Genomic DNA, 17,575 nt, shown 5'->3' on the forward strand with positions numbered 1-17,575 from the left:
CCGGTGGCAGAAAATGGTGGGTATGACCATTGTCACATGTATCAACTGCTTTTGTCTAAAAGTTTGTCTCCCATTTCAAGGGTTCTCCTCACCATTTCCTCCTCCCAAGATGGCAGCTGGGTACAGGAGACTGCTCAGGCATCCTCACACCAATGGGAGGGGGCTCTGCATGTTGCCTTCTTCTTTTGGTCTCTTTGACTTTAGATGAGGTGAGCCTATCTCTATAGCTTTGGGGGACCTACTGTGGCATCCCTGATTTGAACTGTTTTCTCTGTGCTCCTCTCCATGCAGTGATAACCTGTGGACTCACCGGAAGCTCCACATCCATTTTCCACGTTCCCGTTGTGGTGCCTGGGAGCTTTGGATTCGCACCTCTGCCAGGCGTAGTCCACGGGGAACTGAGAGTAAAGGGACATAGTATCAGTCCCATCTTCTCTTTTCTTTCCTACTCCTTTATCCCAGGTGCCAGTCATTCCATTATTCATTCAACAAATATTTACTGAGTGCCTATTAGTGTCAGATAATATTCTAGGGGTGGGGGATACCACAGTGAACACAGGGTATCTACCCTCATGGGCCTTCTACTAAATGCCCTTATCAACTACATAGTATATAGCGTTATGATGATCATGAAGCTTCTCTGAAGCTTCTAGTCTTTTCTGGCTGAACCTGAATTGCCCCCTCACACCCTCTGCTCTACTCCCAATGTTCACTCCTGCTAGAAAGGATGTGAGGAGGAAAAACATGGATTCTTGAACCTGACTTATCTTCTATCCTCCCATCTGGCTCCTTTTTTGAGCTTCAGAAAGACTTCCCTGTCTCCCATCCACACTGCCAGAAACTGCCCTTCCACCATGACCTTCTCTTTCCCCACGTGTTCTTCATTTAGACCTTTCCTTGGGTTTGTAAGCCGCAGCCTCATGGTCTGGTCTCCGTAGTATAAGGGCTCTGGGAGAAAAAGTACACAATATATTCTAAGAAGGCGAAATACATTGGATGTGTTTTACAACATAACTTCCACATCCATTTTCTGAAGACCTCCAAAACTGTGTGCCTGATCGTACCCTTTCCTATATGACAGACATAGATTTTGGGCTGGACATTTACCCTTATGTCTAATAAGTACCTTATGCTGAGCCATTCTCACAGTGAATGGAATCTCTTTCTTTAACCCAGTCATGTTCTCCACTTCATCACCTTAACTGAAACCTGAACATTTTCTTCAACTCACTCTCCCTCAAATCCTACATCCATTTTATTAGCAATCTTTTACCAAATCTATTTCTGAAATGTCTGACAAATCCATCTTATCCTTACAATTCTCATTCTCATTATCTCACATAGGGTGAGATATCCAGCTTTCTTGCCTCTACTCTCTTCCTCATCCCTAGCAGTGATTCAGTATATCACCTCTGTACTGTCTACAGGAGGTCATCAGGAGAGCCATTTTGTTTATCACAATGATGTTGACTGCTACTGGTACTTAAGGGGAAGCAGCCAGGGATGCTAATATTATGTCGGATACAGAACAGTCCTACGCACAGTGTATAAAGCAGAACGAGTAGGAGATACATGTGAAGAGATTTATTGCAAGGAATTATACAATTGTGGGGGCTGACTAGGTAAGTCCATAATCCACAGGGTAGGCTGGCAGGAAGGGCAAGTTGAAACTCTTGGACATGGACTGAAACTGCTGTCCACAGAGAGAATTTCTTTTTCATCGCAAAGAAGCCTCAGCTTTGAAGACCTTCCAAATGATTGAATCCATTCTACTCAAGTTATCTAGAATCATCTCCCTCTCTTAACCATCCTCTATGTATCTACCAAGATGATCTTTGAAAAATCACACTTGGTCTTGATAAATTATCTCATGCTTAAGATGAGTCAATGTTCCTAGGGTGCCTGGGTGGCTCAGTGGGTTAAGCATCTGAGTTTGGCTCAGATCATGATCTCACAGTTCATGAGTTCGAGTCCTGCACTGAGCTCTGTGCTGACAGCTCAGAGCCTGGAGCCTGCTTCGGATTCTGTGTCTCCCTCTCCCTGTGCCCCTCCCTCACCCACACTGACTATCTCTCAAAAATGAATAAACATTAAAAAAAAATAAAAAAGATGAGTAAATGTTCCTGTAGTGAGTCCTAGAAATTTACTCTAAACTTTCGGTGAATTACAAAAGATTTATGTGATCGTCTCATATTGTCAAACTGCTGACATATGGCACACATAATTATTGTACTAAATTCCATCTACCTTGTGTGGGAAACAGCTAGTAGAGTGCTTGTCAGCATAGACTAATTTCTAAATCCACAGTCCCTTCATAATTTCACTTCTTTACTCTGGGATTCTTATTGTAGCTTTCTAATACAATATCTATGTTCTTAGCAAATTTTATCAAGAGGCATTGGATATTTATCTTAAATTCTCAAATATCTTTAAAGTTGACCTCTTGAGAATTGAACAGATATGCGAGCATACGATTCTTATTTTCGTAGTGCAAATTTAAAGAACTGTTGTGCTATTTATTTATCTGAGTTGTTTTATTTTTATTATACCATATGTCATTTACAATTGCTGAGTACGCCACTAAAGGCGTGTGTCTGCAATCCTCTGCTAAGAGATTAAATTAAGCCATGTAGAAAATGATGTATTTTAAAAGGACAATATTTTTGTGAACATCATTGCTTTTATTGTCTGGTTAATTGTTGGCTGAATTTCCCCCAAGGCTGTGAAAAGGCAACAAATAATGATGCAGTGAAAGAACTATCGGGAAAAATCATGACTTGTTTTGGAAATGTTCTATACTTGTTACGGGTTAAAAAAATAAAGCAATGCCTTTTAGGCTCCCAGACAAATATACACACAATTCTTACATCCACACCATAACTCCCCCCTTGTTTATTGAGATATGATTTACATATAGTATAATTTACACTTAGTTTAATGACTTTTGACACAAGGTCAACTTGCACCTGAAACCAGACTCGCAACATTTACATCCCCTCAGAAATTTCCCTCATGCCCCTTGCCGTGCAGTTCCCTGCCCATGGACAGACTGCCATGATTTCTGACACTATGGATTACTTTTGCCTATCGTGTGACTTCATATAAATCGCAGAGTATGTACGCTTTAGCATCTGGTTTCTTTCATATGACCTAATGTCTGTGAGATTCATCCATGATGTTGTGTTTGGCAGTTATTTATGTTGCTGGATAGTATTATGTTGTATGAATGTATCATATTTTGTTCTCCTGTTGATGAACACCACATCGTTTCCAGATTTGGGGTTTTATATAAGACTGCTCTGAATTTTCTTATATAAGTCTTCTTATGGAGATACTTTCATTTCTCTTCGACAAGTACCTAGGAGTAGAATTTCCGGGTCATAAGGTAGATGTATGTTTAACTTTAAAAGAAACTACTAAGCAGTTTTCCAAAATTGTACTGGTTAGCATTTTTAGAAGTAATATATGAGGTTTGCTCACCTGTTCCACATTCTTGTAAACATTTGCTATTGTCAGTCTTTTAGACTTTAGCCATTGTGTTGGGAATAAAAGGGTACCTCTCTGTGGTTTTAGTTTGCATTTTCTTGATAGCCAAGGCTGTTGAACACTTTTACATTTCCTTATTGATCAATTATATATCTGTGTGTGTGTGTGTGTGTGTGTGTGTGTGTGAAGTATCTGTTCGAATCTTTGGCCATTATTTTACTGAAGGTCTGTTTTGTTGACTTTAGGAGTTCTTTAAATAGTCTATATATGACTATGTATTGTATGTATGTATGTATGTATATGTATTGCAAATGTTTTTCCTAATCTATGACTTGACTGTTTTAATGATATTTTTTTGATGAGCAGAAATTTTGTTAAATTTTAATTTTGTTCAAGTCCCGTTTACTCATTTAGTTTTTCATTGTTGCTAGTGCTTTTTGCATCCTGTTAAAGAAATTGTGGCCTCTCCGAAGATTGCAAAAATAGGCTGTTTTTTTTGTTTTTTAAATTCTTTCTGGTTATAGATTTTATGTTTAGGTCCATGATCCATTTTGATTTAACTTCATGCATAGAATAATGAAGAGATTGAAATTTATTTTTTTTCCTTATGGGTGCCCAGTTTCCCCAGCATCATTTCTTAAAATGCCTAATCCTTCCTCACTGACTTTACTACATGTCTTTTTTGAAAATCACTTGACACTATATATGTGGATTTATTTCTGAACTCTGTTCTGTTGCATTAATCTGTGTATCTGTTCTTCAGCCAATACAACACAGTCATGATTATTTTGGCTTTTTAAGAAGTCTGGAAATTAGGTTGTATAAGTGCTCCAATTTAGCTCTTCTTTGTCAAATTTGATTTGGCCATTCTGGATCTGTTATATTTACTTATTAATTTTAGAATCAGTTTGTCAATTTCTTCAAAAAAATAATGTTGCTATTTTGTTTTCCTTTAGAATTATTTTATTAAATCATAAATGTACAACAGCTTCTTAACTCTACACATGCACTTAATTTTTTTTTAAAGAAAAACATTATGTCTTATTACACCATGATCCTGGCTAATAGCTTTTGAAACTTTGAGGAAAATCTTTAAAAAGGTTTCACGTGTTACCTGAAACCTACAAGTTTAACATTATCAAAGAAGGAATGCTTCTACACTTACAAAACCACTAGAAAGAAATAACAATTGAAAAGCTCAGAAACTGTCCCGAAGGCGTTTTTTCCCCAACTCCTGCCTCCATAGCCAGGTAAAGTTATTAAATTATCCAGCGCATTCACAAAATGGCTCTCTGCATCTGCTCTGGTATCTTCTGCTATATCACTGCAGATTTATGCATGACTTAGATAAGAGTTCCCTTAACGTTATTATTTTGACAGCCTGAAACTGTTCCGTTACCTCTGGGCTCTCATCCTCTCCTATTTACACAACGAAGCCCAATATCAGCTTCTCCCTCCATATCCCCTCTTCCTCTACTGCCTCCAGGCCCAGAGTTTCCTCCACCCTATGGTCCCCCCATGTTCCTGACAACACCACAGTCTCCACTTTTCATGGGACCGCGGTTAGAAAGTTGCTGGTTATAATTTCCAAAATCATTGTAATTTCCATTTCCGTCATTTCCTCCTCCACGCTTGTCATAATCACCTCCGTAGCCACCCCTCCCCTGCCAGGCTGCCATATCCAGGTCCTCCACCACCACTTCCTTCTCTTCCTCCTCTATAACCAGAGCTGTCTCCAAAATTGCCACGTCCAGGCCCTCCTCTACACTCCTTATTAATGCTGCTCTTTTCATTTCTACTTTCTGTTTTAATATGGGGAAGAGTTTTGCAGTACTTTGAAGAATCGGTCTTTTATTTCATTTGTTTATCAAAATTTATTGAGCATCTATTCTCCTCTGGGGAATATTCTAGCCTGGTGTTTTATCAGTAAGTGGAATAGTCAAAGAACTCCATCTTTGTAGTAAAGAAAGACAAATAATAAATAAATTAATATACATTTAAGTACTATGGACACAAATGTGAGAAATCAAAGTGATAGTGATTGGTAGATGTGCGAAGACAGGCTATTTTAAATAGGGATGTCAGGAAAAGGCTCTATAACTACATGACGTTTGAGCAGAAACCTGAATACATTAGAAGGGTGAACTTTGCAAATATCTGGAGGCACAACATTGATGTCAGAGGGAACAGCAAATCCAAATATTTGGAGGTGGGGCATACCTGCCAAATTCAAGGGGCAAGCAAGGAGGCCTGTGTGGCTGGAATTGAGTGAAGCAGGGGGTGAGAGGAGGAGATAAGGCTGGTGTGGTCCATGGTATAGACTTGAATGATGTGCGTTTTGAGCAAAGGGTGACATAATGTTTTAAAATGATATAGCTGTTGCTGTGTACCAGTTGACTACTGAAAGCTAAGAACGGAAGCAGGGAGATTGGTAACAGATGATGGTGATTCTTCTCCTTGATTTTTAACTCTTTGTTTACTGGCACTTAATCAGTTTGGTATTTTGATGTCAGGTACTAAGTGTGTGCTTTGACAAGAGGTAGACATTTCTTTGTGTAATTCCATATTAAAAATGAAACAGTAAGTAGAATTCTAATTTGTATGGTTCACTCATACTGATACCACCCATGTCTAATTCCATACTGTGTTCATGCCGTAAGCAGTGCTGGTTTTCAACCACATTTCTCGTTTTTGAGCAATCCGAATTAGAATGTCTTAAAACTTGACCACTTGGGGGCGCCTGGGTGGCTCAGTCGGTTAAGCGTCCGACTTCAGCCAGGTCACGATCTCGCGGTCCGTGAGTTCGAGCCCCGCATCGGGCTCTGGGCTGATGGCTCGGAGCCTGGAGCCTGCTTCCGATTCTGTGTCTTCCTCTCTTTCTGCCCCTCCCCCGTTCATGCTCTGTCTCTCTCTGTCCCCAAAATAAATAAACATTAAAAAAAAATTTAAAAAAAAAAAAAAAAAAAAAAAAAAACTTGACCACTTGATGATTCTCTGTGCATGACTTCTTCTATATGTCAAATGGAATTGCCTGCTTTTGGCCTCCTTTGAAATGATTTCAGAAGTTTTCACACATACATTCAGTTCTTTTCCTTTGGTAATGTGCAGTGTTGAAACAAAAGGGTGGTCAGTAAATGTTGATGTAGACTAAATCTTCGGTATTTTTAAGGGATGCCTTCAGACTATAGCACTGTTCTTCTCTTCTTCCTTTTTAGTAGTATTACTTCTAGAAAACCTGTCTTTGAATTAGGAAACACAGAGAACCTATTACTGATACTAGATTAATTATGGGGTGGCAGTGAAACTCTATCAAGCATGGTAAATTTGATAGTGGAACTTTATACTGAATTGTTATAATTCATTCATTCTCTAATTTACTTATTTTGGTGATAGTTCGTTAGTATGTTCTTGTGCTCTTAAGAAGTTCTAATTAAGAGAGTGTCATGATAATAGTAGGATCATAATTATATGCATTTAATTATATTAAAGCCAAACATTTAGCTTTGTATGAATATTTTTAAGAAGTCCGAAATAAAAAATAATTAATATCCGAACTTGAAGATAATATTTTTCCTTTATTATATAATATTTGTAAATTTAGTTATTTCCAGCACCTTACACACCGGTTTTTCTGGTTTAATTTGAACGTATTGCCCTTCTACTTGATATGTGGAACACAAGAGCAGGGAAATACTTCAGGATTTCATAAACAAAATAGACAGGGGTATCCACCAAACAGCTTTGCAGCTAAAAGATGCTCAGCTGCCGTAGGAAGGGACCAGGCTCCAAGCTTGCTCCTGCAGCCCACCTCTCCGTGATGGCAAAACCAAGTGCCCCAGAGTGAGGTCCTGGACAGGAGCCTCTCACCACACCTGCTGAAGTGGCCAGTCCAATCAGCTATGGCCTGGGTCTGTGTGGCCCCTTCAGCCCTCTCGATCACACTGATTTTTTTAATACTTTGAAATTAAGGGACAAAACTTATGCGCAATAATATGCGGTAATGATCTGTCTCCTATTTGGACTTTCTTTGTGCCATCCTCCATGAAAAGCATAGAACGTGGTTTGCCATTAAAAAGAGATCACCTCAGCCAGGTGAATTGCTGTCAAGCCGTGGGTAGCCCTGAACTTATGTGTCTAAGGTCATGGTTATTACCTAAACAAATAGGAGAATCTAGGCAAAGACATAGCTCAAATAGAGTGACTATTTTAGAACAAAAGAAATAGTACATTCTTTATCGTGCTAAAGTAAAGCATCTATAGGATATAGTTAGTGTTATGTTTTATATTTATTTCTTGCTTTTCTCTCTCCTTAGAAAACATTCTGGGTAATTTAAAAAATTGCACTAGTTTTAATAAAATAGCTCTCTTAATTCTTTCCCTACTGTTGCAGTTAATTTAGGCAATGTCAGGCTGTTACTGTTAGAACTGCTATTCAACTGAAAATGTATTATAATGTGCTGCACACATAAAAAATTACATTATAATGAGCAAAACCGAGCTAAACATAATTGTGCCTATAACAGCACTGTGACAGGAAGTGTCTCCAGTAATGGTGATGATTTCCATATCAGTGATAATTTTATTGTCTCATTTGCATTGTCTTCTTCTTGCTGCCATATTGATGCACAGAATGTGTCCATCCGTTCCTGGGAGATATGTAGATGCCAAAAAAAATGTAGTTAACTCCCTCTTCTATTCCTAGAAAAATCTTAAGTAATCAAAAAGTAAAAAAGATGACAGCAGCCAAATTGCATCCCCCAAGGCTGCACCTCCCTGCTCCCCCCAGCTCCCTTTAATAGGTGTATGTACTTGCTGGAGGCAACTTTCAAAAACATCTTAATGGCCTCAACTCTCAGGTTAAAAACAGTTAACCATTTCTGCCTTTAGCCAGGGCCTGCTGGGTTACAGAGGAGCCGGATTGTCATTGCCGGGCCAGCCATCTCTAATACAGATGAATCGAGCTTTACAACTTCTCAAACATGCAAAGGGGAAAAAGGAAAGGAAGCATTCACTCTTATTCATTGGTGTATCACCAGATAGTCTCTTCAGCTCTTAGAGAAACAGCACGATGGATTCTGACCCAGGATTCTGGATAAACGGGCAAGATAAACAAAAACAAAACAACAACAACAAACAAACAAACAGAAAACAAACACAGACGTTACAAAACCTACTTATCATGTAGGGGAGTTCACCTTCTTCCCTGGCCCTTTTCTCCCTTCTGTCTCAATACAGCAACTACTTATTAAGCATTTGCTATGTGTAAAGCATCGTGCAAGGCATGGAGGGATTCAAAAGGGACTAAAATAGCCTCCAGTTCTTCAAGGGGTGAGTTGGCAATGAGTTGGGTACTCAAATATTCACAAGGAAAAAGTCTGGAAATCACATTTGGGAAAATGTGTCAACAGTGACGTATCTTTTATGTCAAGTTCAAGAACTATATAGATTTTTTTGAAGCAAAACTGCTGCAGGAGATTACAGAAACAGAGGGGTTTTTTTCAAACTAAAACAAACTATACATTCTACATTGCTTTATCGCTTTATTGCTTCCCCTCTTACAGAGTTTGAAAAAGCATCTCTCTCAGTATGTGAATTCCCCTTTTTCAGAAGTTAAGCAAACACCCAATTACTTATGGATGCAATTTTACTGGTTGCAAATGACTTGATTTGCAAGCCATCTGGTTCCTGGTTCTTTGGTATTGGTTACAAGTCAAAACTCCTCAAGTCTGGGATACCTGTGTCAGGACTCACAGCTTCTCTTCACTCTTCATTTGTCCAAAGAAAAAATGTCTTCCTTTGATGTCTTCTCCATGCCTGTTCTAAAAAGAAACAAAGCCTTTGCTGAAGTTTTGCCAGTTTTCGAGATATATGAATTCCGACATCTAATTGCATCAATGCAATAGAGTTTTGTCGACTCAAAAATTATCTCTCTCTTTATTTTTTAAACATTGATAGCAACTGTTGCATCTTGGGTGTAGAGTCCCTACAGGGTCGTAAATCCAGTTGTGGGCTTTAGAATAGGGCAGTAAATGATTTCGAATAAAAAGTCATAAGGATGTGAAAGCCCTAAATTTATTTCTGTGTGTATTTCTGACTTCACTTGAAGATGTTGGAGGAAGAAGGATCTGTGGGTTGGGACAGAAAAAGGAGGAAGACACGGAAGGGGTTGAGTGAGTTCGGAAGGAAAGTTGTGAGCCTTAGAAGGAGCTCCTGAATTTGGTGTCCGGGCTGAGCTTCAGCAGCGCTGAGGCTGGCATTGGAAGCTCCTTACGAGTCTTAAGCATGGGGAAGATTTCTGAGAACACATGAGCAATCCAAAGGGTGTCTGAAGCATTTTCCATTTTAGGTTCTAAGGTAGTAGACAGGAGTAGACCCAAAAAACAGGAAGGAACAATGCTGAGTCACAAAGCAGTCACTGGATGGAGGACTCGACAAAGAAAATGAAGACGCTTCAACTGCACATTAGCTCCAACAGAGCAAGAAAGATCTCCAAGCATCTTGGTGGAAGCTTGAGGAAAGTACCGTGAAAAAACTCTTAGGAAAAAGAGATAACATTGATGGGACAGTTTGCATTGCACAAAATGTCTTTGCTATTCTTTTCATGTTTTGTCTTGTTTAGGGAACAGAAGCACGCGAGAGCTTTCGGAGGCAGACTTCTAACACCCGTCGCTCATATGGTCTTAGATTTTCTTTACCTTCAATTCTGTCACCATGGAGTTTAGAAACTTGCCTCTGGTGGCTGTGGGTGTCAATTCAGTTTCAGAAAGAGTATCCAAAACAAAACAAAAGTAAACCCTTGGACCTGTCTCGAGCAAGCGTTGGTCACCACTGGAGCCTGTGCTGGTCTCTGCACCTTTCAGAGGACGGCGCCTTTCTCTCTCCATGGCCTGGCGGCATCCACTACTGCTGCAGAGTTTCCTGAAATTTGAAAAAACTAAGTCCTACTCGCCCACTGTGGTGCTGAGATTTGGTAGCATTGTTTGTACTTTGCTAAGTATAGCCGGCACGTGAGCTCACATTAATTTCAGGTATAAGACACAGTACGGGATAGTGTAGTATACACCCGCAATTCCCTACCTTAGGCTTTGCTCACCACAAGCATGGCTACCACATGTCACGATCCAGTGCTATGACAACACCATTGACTGTTCTCCTTATGCTGTACCTTTTATTCCCATGTTTGTTTGAGACGGCAAATGTTATTAAGGTGACAGTAATTTCCGCTTGACTGATACGTATCTTTCCCTTAGCGCTGCATTTTCTTTTGCCGCATCGCACAGACCTTTGTCATTGAGCATCTTGGCACCTCTGTTCTTGTCTGTCCCGTGGTAGCCTGCAGGGATGCATTTTTTTATAGAGAGGGACTAAGTGAACTCAGCCACAAATGCGCAGATGGAATAACCGGTGGTACGTTAGCACAAATATATATGCTTAGCACGCATTTTAATGTATGTTCTAATAAGCGTTGGGTCCTAGCGGAGGAAGGAAGAAAAGACAGCTGTGCGTTGAATTTCCCTCGCAGGACACCTTTGAGAAGGCAAGCTTGAGTAGCAGTAGCAGTGGAGGCACCAGCCTGAAGAGCGAACTTTCAGAAAGCGCAGACCTGCCCCCCGAGGGTTTCCAGGCCCCCTGCGGTAAGGATGAAGACAGGGCCTGTGATGAAATCCTGTCCGAGGAGACCTTCAACTTGGAAAATATTGACAAAGGTATTTCTAGTGAAGTGGTGGCCACGTGAATGCGCTCTTCAATGTTGTCTGTTTCAAGGCTCATTTGCTCTCTTTCTTTGTTCTGTTACTCTTCTGTTCATGTGCAGACATGTACTCAGAGCTAGATGAGGAATTGGACATTTCGGACAACTCCAGCAGCTCCAGTTCGAGCCCTGTGAAAGAATCTACATTCAGTAAGTTTTCTTTGCCGGCTTGTGGGGTTCCGGTAGGTCGTGGTTTGGGAATCACACTTGGGAGTCGGGTGACCGCCATCGTATGCGTAACGCAGCGGTTTATATTCTAGGTGCAGTGCTAATTAGGACAGGTTTGTCTAGCCTTCTGGCAGGCCCAGAGGCCAATCGGCACTGTGGTCTGCTGTTGCCTTAGCTGTCAAACGAATAGTTAGTTTTATTATTTCTACTGGCAAATACACCTTGTAACTGCGGAGTGGAGATAGCTAATTTGGAGAAACACTAAATAACCACAGGAATAATGGAAGTGACCTCTTGTGAGTCTGTTCTCTAAGGGTTAGAGACCTGGAGAAGAAGTTAGTCTTGGAGTAGACTAAGTTTTGTATGATTTTATTCATGTTATGTAAGGGATAGATTATAATTTCAAACACTAAAGTAGAATAAATATTTTAATTGTTTAGTACTATGAAAAATATGTTATATAAATTCAGTCCATATGTTAATTTTGCCTCTTACTTTTTTAAAACAGTAAAGTAAATAGTCTGGGGTATGGGGTATGGAAAAGAAAAGAAAAGATATATTTGGATAAAATTTGTAAGGAAAGATAGGATTCAATTCATTCAACAAATCTGAAACTGAAAGAAAAGAGAAGTTAAAATAGAATATGGAGAGGAAAGAATAATTCTTTTAAAAGAGTAAGTTGAAGGCATATTAATTAGGGTAGAAATATTTTGAATTTTTTTTAATGTTTATTTTTGAGAGAGAGAGAGAAAGTGTGAGCAGGGGAGGGGCAGAGAGAGAGGGAGACACAGAATCCCAAGCAGGCTCCAGGCTCTGAGCTGTCAACACAAAGCCTAATGCGAGGCTCGAACTCATGAACTGTGAGATCATGACCTGAGCTGAAGTCGGACTCTCAACCGACTGAGCCACCCAGGCATTCCAGGATAGAAATATTTTGAAATAAAGTTAGTATAAATAAATTTCTCTCATTAAGGAGTATACTATGAAAATCTCAAAAGAAGGTTTAAAATAATCTCCCTGAGGATCAAAGTTAAACCCTAAGGATTGAACTTCATTTTTTTTTTTGTTTCTTTCCGAATTTAATTGTCCATCAAAATAGTGACTACGTGTTCCAGATTTTCTGGAACGATCTCAGTTTCCAACATTGATTTTTCCCTGCAAATTCCTGCCTGCTAGATATAATATCCTGATATGTGATTGGGAAAACATGAATGTTATACAGGAAAAATATTCATTCATATGTAGCAAATTCTAGAAGAAGTTAATTACTGGCTGTTTGGAGATGAATTCAGTTTTTTATATTCTGGGTAGCAACAGTGGTCAGTGGGGAAGCAAGGAGGAAAAGTTGAACATTTAAACTTGCATGTGGCAACTTGTAGCTGTCTTGGCAAGGGCTTTAGGATAATTATGACATGGATATTGTATTTTCCTTTATTAGCTATTAGTAACAGAGTTGCCTTTTTAGTACCTTTTCTTTGGAAAAAGGACCTTGCACAATCCCATTAAGTAAACAGTAATTCGAAACATTATATTTCAGCTGATGCTTTTATAAATAATGACCATCTTTAGAGTATGTAAAATTGCTCATATTATAGGATGGAGCATTTTTTTAAATTAATAAATAGGTAAATAAATGAAAGGTGTGTAGAGGGAAAATATAAAGATATTTTTATGTTCTTGTTCCAGGCATTTTAAAGAGAAGTTTTAGTGCCTCGGGAGGAGAAAGACAATCCCAAACAAGGTACGTACACATTGAGCTCCCAGAACTCTACAGAGCTGAGTTATTGGTGGTAAGGTGAAACCTGATGGCTAGAAGTTGCCATGGACATGTGGTACTAGAGGCTGTGAGAGCCCACCCTCCCAGGAGTGATTACGGTTTACCAAGCAGCCTACCATAAAGAGTACTAAGCTTAGGGGTGCCCATGTGGCTCAGTTGGTTGAGCGTCCAACTTCAGCTCAGGTCTTGATCTCACTGTTCTTGAGTTCGAGCCCCACATCGGATTCTGCTGTCAGTGCAGGGCCCACGTCAGATCCTCTGTCTCCCTTGCTCTCTGCCCCTCCCCTGCTCTCTCCCTCACTCGCTCTCTCTCTCTCAAAATAAATAAATAAACATTAGGAAAAGAGTACTAAGCTTAGGTCAGGGTTTAATTCTAGCTTTGTGACCTTCGGCTAAGCAGTTAGCCTCTCGGAGCTCAGGGGTGGACCAGGAAAGCAGGTGGTTGTGCTTTATGGGCTCCTCTGGAGCCCTGGCTCCTTATATCTTGTTTTTCCACCTCCTCAGGTGGGCTATATGGCTCATCCTCATGGCGAATGTGGCAAATGTGGACCACATCACATCCACACCCCAGCCAGCAGGAAGTGGAAAGGACAGGACCCGACATTGTGCTCATCCCTTCTGTTCACATACCATTGGCCAGAATGTAATCATAGGAGCACATCTCCTATGGGAGGGATGAATATGTTTGGGGGATTCTGTTTTAAAGGGAAAAAGAAACTTATTTGGGGATATTCAGCAGTTTCTGCAAGAGTTATCTTTTGGGCTAAAACTAAAACGAAACCATTAGGTTTGGCCTAGTGAAGTCCCTGGTGACTGTCATGAGGGCAGTTTCCATAGCATTGAGTGAGGTTGGCAGCAGTGGGATTGTGGTGCGTTTAGAAGTTACAGAGGCAGTGATGGGGGGAAGAAAACTAAGAGTGAGCGAGGTAGTTAGCTGGTAGGGGATGTTTGGTGAAAAGGGGCCTTTTTAGAATCAGGATGACTTCAGGGTGACTGGTACTAAGGAGAGGCAGCCAGTGGAAAGGAGAGATAAAGAGAGAAAAGGAATTGATAAGACACAGGCACAGAGTAGCTTGAGCCTAGAGAGTGGGTCCGGGAAAGATGAAGGGACAGCTCTTTCTCTGCGTCTGAAGAAAAGGGGGCAAAGACAAAATTAAGCTAGAAAAGCAGAGAAGATTATACTTGGTGGTTTCTGTCTACTAGATGATTTTCAAGGTCACTGCTGTGAAGATGGTCTAGATTTGAGGAGTGGTCACCTGGAAGAACCAATATAAAGATGGGCAGACAACTGAGTGGAGACAGGCAGAAGGACTGCCAGACAGCTCTTAGTCAGAGACACCAGTTGAGGCTACCTGTGCCTAAGCGCGTAGGTGGTGATTCCAGTCAGTGGTCTGTGGCACTGTGGGTGACCCTGGCTAGGGACGTGGCTGCATGCAATGTGACAAAAGGGTAAGGCTATGGTGTGCTTTCTCAGCTGGGCTTTCTGGATGCCAGCAAATGAACCTGACTTTTGTTGACTCATGCAACAGAGGTTCATTAAAAGGCTTTATGGCGGGGGGTGGGGGGGGCAGTGCTCATGTAATTAGAAACCCAGAGGTTCTAAACTTAGGAAGGAATAAGGGCCAGGTGAGCCCCTGAAGTCTGTGGAGGAGGCACTGCTGGCAGAATCAGAAAGGCCCTGATGCTGGGATAAAGGATCTCCCAGTTTGCTTTTGGCACCCATGTGTCACCTTTCTCAGGACTCAGTGTCTTGCTAGAGAGAGTCAGTTGGCCTGGATTGAATCAGGATCCTATTTACCGCTGCCGGGAGAGCTGAGTTCCGTGATCGACTGCCCCCTCCAAGTCCATCGGGAGGTCCTTGCTGCAGGGAGCACGGTGGGTACTGGGCAGCCAGAATGGAACTACTGTCCACTGGGAAGATGAATTTCAGAATGAGGAAGCTGCCTTGCGAAATCCTGAAGGGTTCAGTTAGGGGGCAAAGGAGGGTTCATGTAGAAAACTACTTTTTGTCTAGTCAAAGATACAGCATCACTAATTACTTATTTTTTTCCAAGTAAGGCTTAGGAAGGGTTAGCACGAAGCCTTTTAATTTCCTAATTCATTTCTAGTGTTGCTAGTGACAAAAACCCAAGGAAAACCTATCAGAGTGCATAAAATACCAGAAGGGCCATTGAGGGAATCCTACACATTTTTTTAGTGGGCCGATGTGCCGAGAAGTGATGGTCAGACGTAAAGGAGAGGGCAGGGAAAAGAGAAACAGTCCCGAACCCCAGGAGAACCAGAATGGGGGATTTAGAGGACTTGGGACTTGAAATAGAGGATCGCCCAAGGAATTTGCTGGGCTTGCAGTTCCCTCCAATTGCCTTCCTTCTGGCTTCTTGTCCCTAAGCCACCACCTCTGCTCCCACTTTCCACAGACAAGGAAGCCACACACAGGAGCCTGGAGCCATGGGAGCTCTTGCTTGTTGGCCCAGCGAGAGAGGGGACAGGGTTGGAAGATGTGGCTGCAGAGCTGGGGGTCTGATGCTACCACAGAGTAGGATGTCCTCCTCAACTCCGGTATCAGGGCTTCTACCTTAGCCACATCACCAGTTCAGTGGACTTTTGTGAGCTGATCTGGAAATCTAGCCAACTGCTTGGAACAGTATTTGATTTGCATAGGGAAATGTCCAACGAGTTCTCCCACAACATAACTAGCAAGCGCGCTCTGGAATCTAGCCATTACCGGGTTTGTGACTATTTATGTTTTTAAGAACATCCCTAAAAGGCTTTTTTTTTCCCCCTCCTATTATTGGATACTTTATTCAGTGATATAAATGTGCTTAAATGTATAAAATACGTGCAAAACAAGTATTTTAGTACAAAAATGCCTCATGACATATGGGTCTAACTCCCCAATTAAAAGAATTTTATATTAAAATGGGAATTGCCAATCAGATGAATTTAGGCATCTTGAAGTTGTTAAATAATTCTGGTCTTTTTTTCTAAAAGGATTCATGGAAAATTGTCTTATTTGAAACAGCCCAGTTAAATCCAAACCTTCAAAAACAAAAGAAACATAGGTTCTATATATTTTAGAGCTTGAACTGGCTTTTAAAACTAGTCATTATCTGAAGATTTTATAGTGAATTGGCTAAACTAGAACCAACAGAAAGGAGACGTTCAATCTGAAGCTCATCGAAAAAGGGATATTACAGAGTGTAATTACATTAACCCTTTTAACTTGAGGTTAATGACCAAGCCAACAGGTGGAAAATGGAAAATGGCGCAGATGTTGAGGCTGATGCACCAGAAGGTGCATAGGTGAATAGGACGTGAGCTAAAGTAACATTTGAAAGCTGTGCTGTGTGTGGTGCAGTGTAACATGCCATCAGGAACACAGGTCGGTTTAAGACGAGCTCTCTTCCCTCAAGGAACTCTGAGTGTAACAGGGAGACAAGGACAGACTTCAGAAGAAGATGAATGACAAAAGACAGCCTGTGATTCATGCCAACTAAGAGGAGAGACAGTTAATGACTTTTGACGTCCTTCCAAGTAACCCCCAGGCCTTCTCTGAATTAAAAGGAGACAATTTGAAAATGTATTTCTAATTCTTTAAATTAAAAGACATTAAAGGTAAAGTTATTTGCCATCTCATTTGTTTAGGATTTTTCTGGGTTTCTTGGTTTACTGAAGTGAAATGTGAAACCATTCTGCAAAATATTTAGAAGCTAAATGAGAAGTTAGAATCTAAAAGAAGATAGCCAAGTTACATAATAGAAAATATTTAGAAGCTAAATGAGAAGTTAGAATCTAAAAGAAAATAGCAACGCTACATAATAGAAAATATTTAGTTGCTAAATGAGAAGTTAGAATCTAAAAGAAGATAGCAGAGCTATAAAGTAGAATAAAAATAAGTAGAAAATCAAGCCTGCAGAGATTTTTGGGTATTCTGTGTCACATATGAAACAGTAGACCAGTTACAGTGAGACCTTGGGCAGCTCTCCCCCTTGGGGATCCTTATTGGCTCTTAAAACAACAGAATTGGTACCATTGAGAAAAAGCCACAGAGTTTAGAATTCAAACTTGGTCCTGGCTAAATAGCTCGGAGAGAAAACTTGAGCATAAATTCTGAGATTCTATCACCCCAGATATCAGGGACCAGATTTAAGCCAATTGCCTGTTGAAGGACCAATGTACCTCCCTAATAATTTGCCATAGACTTTCAAATGGAGCTAGGCAAATGGAACTAGAGGGACAGCTTCTGCCTCCTCAGAGAAATACTGGTCTCAGGGCTGGTGAGAGGAAACATCATATTAGAACTGGAAGGCATCCTGGTGAGTCAAGTCATCATCAAGTTACGAAATTTTTTCCAGACTCTAATAGCAAGACCAAGAGGGAATGAGTTCTCAACT

The 17,575-nt window shown here is 40.6% G+C and overlaps 1 protein-coding gene across 8 annotated transcripts in view; it reads left to right on the plus strand.

Annotated features, from left to right (window-relative positions):
* The window catches only part of NEK10 (NIMA related kinase 10), a 208,433-nt gene that overhangs the window by 135,802 nt on the left and 55,056 nt on the right, over positions 1–17,575 (plus strand). For all 8 annotated transcript variants that reach the window (XM_047100316.1, XM_047100309.1, XM_047100310.1 and 5 more), the window contains 3 exons: positions 11,009–11,192; positions 11,300–11,386; positions 13,091–13,145. In XM_047100316.1, the coding sequence (XP_046956272.1) occupies positions 11,009–11,192; positions 11,300–11,386; positions 13,091–13,145 (326 nt within the window). The remainder of the gene's footprint in view (positions 1–11,008; positions 11,193–11,299; positions 11,387–13,090; positions 13,146–17,575) is intronic.

The sequence above is a fragment of the Lynx rufus genome, unplaced genomic scaffold (genome assembly GCF_022079265.1).
Source record: "Lynx rufus isolate CCGP_SWC_20201006 ecotype Redwood Valley unplaced genomic scaffold, mLynRuf1.p SCAF_5, whole genome shotgun sequence".
Lineage (NCBI taxonomy): Eukaryota > Metazoa > Chordata > Mammalia > Carnivora > Felidae > Lynx > Lynx rufus.